General features: G+C 33.1%; 1 protein-coding gene and 1 non-coding gene across 2 annotated transcripts; both read left to right on the plus strand.

Annotated features, from left to right (window-relative positions):
- Window positions 1-2,253: 2,253 nt before the first annotated feature.
- Trnam-cau lies at window positions 2,254-2,325 on the plus strand. Its single transcript has one exon. It is a non-coding gene; the product is annotated as a tRNA-Met (tRNA).
- A 1,019-nt stretch (window positions 2,326-3,344) lies between these two features.
- On the plus strand, window positions 3,345-6,510 carry LOC105621432 (odorant receptor 49b-like). Its single transcript, XM_012202902.1, has 5 exons — window positions 3,345-4,147; window positions 4,590-4,689; window positions 4,953-5,048; window positions 5,504-5,659; window positions 6,460-6,510. The coding sequence occupies exons 1-5, from the start codon at window positions 3,345-3,347 to the stop codon at window positions 6,508-6,510; spliced, it is 1,206 nt and encodes a 401-aa protein (XP_012058292.1).
- Window positions 6,511-7,819: the final 1,309 nt, after the last annotated feature.

Here is a 7,819-nt window from a genome sequence, read left to right on the forward strand (position 1 = left end):
AGGTGCCAATGACAAAGGATGTCGTCGTCGTCGTTTCGACCACATGCACGCACCGCGCACGCACTCGCGGAGCGTGGTGTTGAAGCGACTGACTGAATGCTGCTCAATGCGAAAATAAAGGAGTCCACGCGCGTATTCGCGCGTTCCGCTCAGCCGTCACTCGTGTCACGCGGCGAGTGAGCCACATCAACCGCGCGCGTGCGAATCCCTCGAAGCGCGCCCGCAAAACGCGAACCCACCCTCGGACGGCTCTCCCTCCGGTCGTTGCGCGCGCGCAAGGTGGGGAAACGACGCTCCCGTGATGTGCATTCCTCCCCGTCGCACTTGGTGAAAATAGCCGGACAACGTGTCCCAACGAGACGCCAGCGCTCTGTAAACGTTACACACGAGAGTCGCCTATCTTGAGAGTTTAGGTGGTTTAGGGGTTGTAGTTATACCGAGTCAAGTGGAGAAGATTCTCTTGGGAGGGTGCTAATGACACTAACTGATCAGCAGTGCTGATTACGGTATACGGTGCTTCTTAATGTATTAGGGAGTTTCTTGTTTATCGCTAATGAATTAGCATCTTCGATATCTTCGATATCTTCGAAGGGAAAAAAAAGATGTTTTGCGTCTAAAGGAGAAAAAATGTAGATTTATCTTGAATAACAATCAAGTAACGGAGATTGAACTTTGAACGAGATTAATGATGTTGGAAATAGCTCTTCTATATCATCTCTTTAATATACTTTTTTGTCGTCATAATATTAATATTAGTAGTATCTGTGTTATATCTATGCATAACATAATAACTCACTTTGCTAATTTGTTATGAAAGTAATTGCAAGTTAAGTAAATTAAAAAGTGCCTTCCAATCACAAATTTTATTTTTCTTATATTCCTTCCCTACTCTCATTAATGGTGACTTTTATGAATAATAAACGTTACTATTGTGAAATTTTTTTATATAAACATTTTATATTTTTCATTACTGTATTATTAAATATTATAATCTTTTTATTTAAAAATTAATAATTTTCTTAAACACGTAGATAAAGATAATTAACTCCTTCTATTTTGTCCATTTATATCTCATTGTCAAATATGTGTATGAGTCATGCTGTATTATTTTATTGTTTCTAATCATCTTAAATAATAATAATAATAATTTTCATTTTGTCTCAAACGTTTATGAAAACAACATAAAAACGTATAATATAAATGAATACAATGAGTAGGTATAAATATACATACATATTCACAATGCAAGTGTTGAACTTGGAGACTCATTAAGTCCAATAATTGATCATTAAATCAAACTGTAATATTTTCTTTTATTAAAAAAAATAAAAACAAGGTCTAGTTATTTTGTGACATAGAACATTTTATAATAACGCTATTAGATCGACATGCTGCCATCTAGGAAGTCTATACTGCGTCGTGAAATAAAATCAATATTTTACCGCCATCAGATTAAATAAATGTTTAAATGTTTACTAAGTTTAATTAATTCTTATTAAATTCAACGAAATTAAAATTTTAAGAAATGTAACTAAGAAATTTTAATTTCTAATATTGCAAAATATCTTATTTTTTACACGATTATTGAAATTGTTTTGGCTAATTTAATTGTTAATGGCTACTTTAATGTATAATATGTAATAATATTTTCAACAAATTGATAAAATAGATTGTATGCTAGCGTAGCATTTTCAATTATTGATTTAGGCTGCACTATCAACGAAGAATAAACATTTAAGATCTCTTTGACTCAGTTAATAATTTATCATAGAAGACTCGCTCGTCGAGCTGTTACTTACTGAGCAAATCGCATTAGATGTCTAATCTTTATCCATCTACAGTCCCTAAACACAAGTCAAATAAATAGATTTAGGTCGGTATTCAATCGATTCTTTTATTTTAAAACCGTCTTGTAAGTAATATATAAAATGTTATAAGATGTTAATACAGCTCTTTAATTGATTCGTGACATCTTAAGACTGTACTTGTGAATATAGAAATTAAAATAAAAATTGTATTTTTTATGTGTTGTCCACAACAAATTGCCAATCCTAAAACGTATGACAATCAATCCAAAACATGGATTAATTGTCACATTTTTGCAGCTTCATTTAAAATTAAATAACTTATTCATACAATGATAAATTCAAGAGTAATATTTTTTTTTAATATCTAAAGGAGTATATTAACTTATATAATATTTTAAAATCATGCTCCAACTTTTTTCTAAAAATTACTAATCAAAAATTAGGAAGCAGAGTGGCGCAGTGGAAGCGTGCTGGGCCCATAACCCAGAGGTCCGTGGATCGAAACCACGTTCTGCTAGTGAACTATTATTTTTGTACCAATCAAAAATTGTGACAACCGACCTTGATTGTTTTTTTTACTATTTTTGTTATCGTAATATCTAAAATTAACGAAAATATTCGTAGAAATATTCGCACAGAAATTGAGTTTTAAAAATTTAAAAAAACAAAAAGGAAGTACCAAGTTCCAAAACGCTGTTGTAAATATAAAAACAATGCATTGATCATTAACACTAATGAAAATGATTGAGCTAATTAATATCGAGACTTCTTCCATTCTTTCTTCGTCACAATACTTATTGCCTAATAAGATAGCGATTATATAACTTTTTCCTTAAGATGAAAAAATATAACGTGAAAAAATATTTGTTCCTTTATGACAAAAAATTTCGCTTTTCTTATTTCCACTTAAGAAAAAAAATTAATAATTGGTACTCAGATATTCCCGTAACTCAAATGTGTCGTAAATATTAAAAATGAAAAGGGAAAATAATAAAAAGATAAAAATAATATCCCTAGAGAATAAAATTACGTGCACGAAACCCACTCGGTTCAAGCACCGCGACAGTCTTTGTTAATTCCACGCAAGGAAAGAAAGAAATACAAAAAAACCTATGTTTAGCGCAACTTCTTAAACCCGTCTGTTCGAGCAGAATTGCATGCTGTATCGTCACGCCATCGTAATTTCAATCTCAACTTCAAGATAAATATCAATTATTCATTCGTTATGCTCGCTCGCTTCGGCAAAAGTTCGCCAGCAAATTTGCGGAGGACGCTTTTCGCAGCGGGAATAATTAATTATTTCACAAATAATCACAGAGCACAGACACGCTATTTCGTGTCCACATTCAAGACATGCGCAGGTGCAAATTCTATAGTCTCTCACGAATTCTATAAATGATCTACTGATGCTCGCGGTTTCCAAGTAAAAGACGGATGCGGATTTCATCGCGATTCGATTGAGTTGACACTGTTGAGATTCGAGTTCTCGTGTCTATTGTATTCGTCAGTCCATCATTCAGTTATTTCCGATTAAGAATGGTATCGGACAATTCGTTCGCGAGTGTCATCCGCGTGAACATCGTGCTGCTGAGACTCTCCGGAGTGGTGTCCTATGAAAACGGGAGTATCCATCAATCGAGCTCGCAAAACATCCTTAGAGCTATCGCGTACGGTTGTCTGTTCGCATACGCGGGTCTGTACACATACGAATTCGTGTTGCATACAGTCTACCTCGACACCTGGATGGAGTCATTCGCGATGATACTCTCCCTCGTAGGTGGACAAGCGCGGTTCACGATTCTCCTTTTATTTCGGAGTAAATTTCAGCGATTATTGGCAACCTGCGAGGAACTCTGGACGATATTAAACGCGACCGAGAAAAAGCACGTCCGCGATTACATGAAAACGACGAGACATTTGACTTACTACTATCTATTTAGTTGCGCTTTCACGATCTTCTTTTACGCTTTGGCAAATCTCTTCATAGGACAGTATGATGACGTGTTAAACGCGACGATAAGAACCCTGCCGTACGTCTGTCCGATGGAAGTTCATCGGTCACCCTATTACGAAATAATGTATATCGCGCAATTATGCAGCATGATACATGTCGGTCTTACTTGCGCCGGTGCGGATACGGTTGGACCGGTGCTTGTCCTGACCATTTGCGGCCACTTCAAAGTCCTTAATACGCGAATTTTGCATCTAAACGATTCCAACCGAGTACGTTCAAAAGGATCATGTTTAGCTTCCATGGAAATAATGCGTGAAAGAAACGACACGAAAAATCAGAAATCTAATCTCGAAACCTGCGTATACTATCATCAAACGATGTTTGAGTAAGTACACTGTTAGAAAATGTTCTTAAACTTTATTAACTTTTAAGTTACATAATTTGAACTTAATTTCATGACATTACATTAAATTTAATGTATTCATAACTAAAAAGTATATTTGTGTACATATATATAAAATTTAATGTATTTTTCATGAAAATTTATGAAATTTAATGTACATGTTCATTATATTTAAGTACTTACTATAATTTAAGTTTCAGTTAAATCATTCATTACTTTTAATTTCGTTCATAATCATGAGCTTCATTTATATTTAAAATCGTGGTTACATTTCTAACAGTGTAATGATAAAGATGATTCTTGTTTAAAAAAATTAATGGCGATTGACTTATTAAATTTGTCGAGTCTTTTAAAGCGATTAACAAAAGATTTTCTTGCTTGCAAAAGTAATTTAATTAATCGAAATATGACATTATTTAAATAGACTTTGCAAAGAAGTCGAGAACTTGACCACCAGCATTTTTTTGACGCAACTGCTCGGCAGTACGTACAATGTTTCTCTCGTGGGATTTAAATTAGCGGGGGTAAGAATTTAAATTATCCTTTTATTTATGTATTATTAATTTATCTTGCAATTTTGAGTCATCACTTATTCAAGATAAACGCAAATTTTTATAAATCAACTCAAGCTTAAAAAATAACAGTAATTTTCAGTCTTTTAAAATCTGAAATGATAGGATATTTTAATTTTATAAAACAATTTAAAAATATATGGTAAATGAGTTGGTTTGCCATTCTATAGTATATAAACATTTTAACTATTATCAGCTATGTGTCAATATTACAGAATGATCCTGACAAATTTAAATATGCAACACAACTGTTTATTGCAGTGATTCAATTGTTTTTAAGTAACTGGGCGGCGAACGTTCTCGTCGTCGAGGTATGTTAAAGAGATACATAATTGAATATATTAATTAGCTTTCAATAACTTTAAAATATGTAGAAGAAGATTCGATAACAACAAAAACAAAAAAGAAATATGATATAAATGAATGAAATAATTGATCATACAGAATAATTTCTAGGATAAGGAATATTTCGATCTTCATTTCTCAAAAATCAAATTGTAAAATATTTTTAAAAACTTGAAAAAAATTTAAGATCTAAAATAAAATCTATCTTCGCTATGTCATATTTCATTAAAAACAAGTATAAGAACATAAAGGATGCATAACACAAACATGTGTCATTAAAACTGAGAATGTACATTTTCACAGATAGAAAAGGCGCTTAAAACACCTAATTCTCTCAAAGCTCTTGCGCGTAACATCTTTTTACATTTTATTAATTTCTTACTTGTATTTATCTTATAATAGCGCTATTGGATTGTTTCAGAGTCAAGATATAGCGAGAGCGATGTATTTCACGCCATGGTATCGTTTCTCGTATCAACTAAAAAGATCTGTAAATATTATTATAATGAGATCTCAGAAACCAGCGCAATTAACCGCCGGTCATATTATACCGTTATCTTTGCAAACATTCGCATCTGTATGTATTTCTGTTACATGCAAAGAACATGCTTTATTAATAGTGTCTGTTTAGGTTTATTTGATTCAACATATAATTTTTTTATTTTATAATATAATAATAAAATATTATATAATATTTTATTTAAATACTTTTTACACTGAAGATTGCCTGCAGCAAATTAGATGATAAAATATGGCATAACATTTTTAATTGAGTGCAGCGACTAATTTTTGATTGCGTTAGGCAATTTTCCAATTTTTGGTTGCGTTAACCTATTCGCAATGTCAATATAGAATTTTGAAACTAGAATTAGGCTAACGCAACTAAAAATTGGCTGCTGCAACCAATCAAAAATGCTGTGCCATATTTTACAATCCAATTTGCTGCAGCCAATCTTTTCTTTCAATGTAGCAAGATAACTTTGTTTGTTAATGTATACGCCAAAAAAAATATTACGCTACTTCAGCTAGAATTGTAGATGTTTTTTGTATCTGATAGAAAATTATGTACCATGTGCAGTTTATAGCATAAATCGAAATTCTATCTTTGTCTATTTGATTAGATACAATACATATCGCAGTATTTGCTAAAAATTTATCTATTTTAGTATTATTTATTTTTCGTATTACTTAGATAACTTTTCGCTATAACTGCAAGATCACTTTTTTGAGTAAGATCTTTTTCCTGTAAATTTTTTATCTTGTATTTTTTACAGCTTTTTAATCATATTTATCTAAACAATATAATCGTATAATAAATTGAAACAAGTTTATAGGATCAAATAATCATTTCGCAAACGATAAGACATTATGTTTTAGATGGTATCATCTGCGGCGTCCTTCTTCACCATGATTCGCAGTATGAATTGACAACTTTATCAATAAAAGACAATTAAATATGTATGTATCAAATAGATTGTGTGATTGTTAATGTTTACGGTTGTTAACGTTAATATGTGGATCGAATGAGTATAAAAGAAAGTTAATGTATATAATGTATCTATTAATAAATCTTAATATATTTAATTTTCATCGCAAGTCTTCCTTCGTAGTGTTTGTGACAGTGATTGTTTGTGGACCAAATCAGAAGGAAATGAATACATTAAGATCTGATTACTATTGATACACTTCATTAGCATTTACTAATTCCTATATTTAAGTATGCCGCACAATTAGAGGAAAATAAGACACAGTGAGAAAGAAGATGGAGGATTCGTTAGACACGACGGGCTTTTTCGCAGATTAGCTTTGAACTCTATACGGTCTGTTCCATCCACAATTCCACAACGTTGACAACTTCGGAAGATTTAGCTGCGGAGACACTCCACAGCTCTGCTGCGATTGCTTAAAGTAACGAGGCAGGCGTTAACCTCCGCAGAACTAATCCGAGGAAAATGTCGGAGAGAGAAAGGCTTTCGATGTAACTCTTGGCTTAAGCTAAGCATCGATCATTTTCTTTTTCTGTTGCGGAGAGCTGCACCCTCAGTTCGCACGTGTCGAGAGTTACCGTGCCGCATCACGAGAAATACGGTTAACAGAGCGCTGTCCATCTCCCGTTAAAAAATCAAGGAAAGTCCGTGTGAGATATGCGTAAATTACAAAATCAAATCCGTAGACGATAGAAAAGTTTCTTTTGAAGCTTCTAAAAGAAGTCTCAAAATAATGAAAGAGAAGGTAAAAAAAAGGTAAAGTTCTATGTCGAAAAATATGAAATAAGGATAAGCGAACAAATTACAATACTGCATTCATTTATGCAGATTTCTGATGTGATAATGCACGATATGATATATTAAGGATAGACGATATAAACATGACAAAAAAATCAGAAAGGCAAAGACGTTAAGCCGAAAAATCAATGAAATCTTTTGCGTTGCTCTACGTTTGAATTATGTATGTATTGAGCGTGATTAAATGCGTCAGTAAAAAGATATCCTCAGCGATGAAGTTTGCGGACTGGGAAGAAGAGTTGGACGTGATAGTCGATAGCGAGGGCAATAGAATTTCTTCAATATTACTGTACTAACGAGCAAGCCTAGCAATTTCTCACAGAAACGTGGCTTCTTTACTTTTCGGCTAATAAACGCCGCTTTGCCGCGGGACGAGACTTGCGTCTTTCGCAAGAGAAACCATATTTACGCAATAAGAATAAGGTTCAACGAATCACGAGAGAATGAAACAC

This window comes from Atta cephalotes, assembly GCF_000143395.1.
Source record: "Atta cephalotes unplaced genomic scaffold scaffold00033, whole genome shotgun sequence".
Lineage (NCBI taxonomy): Eukaryota > Metazoa > Arthropoda > Insecta > Hymenoptera > Formicidae > Atta > Atta cephalotes.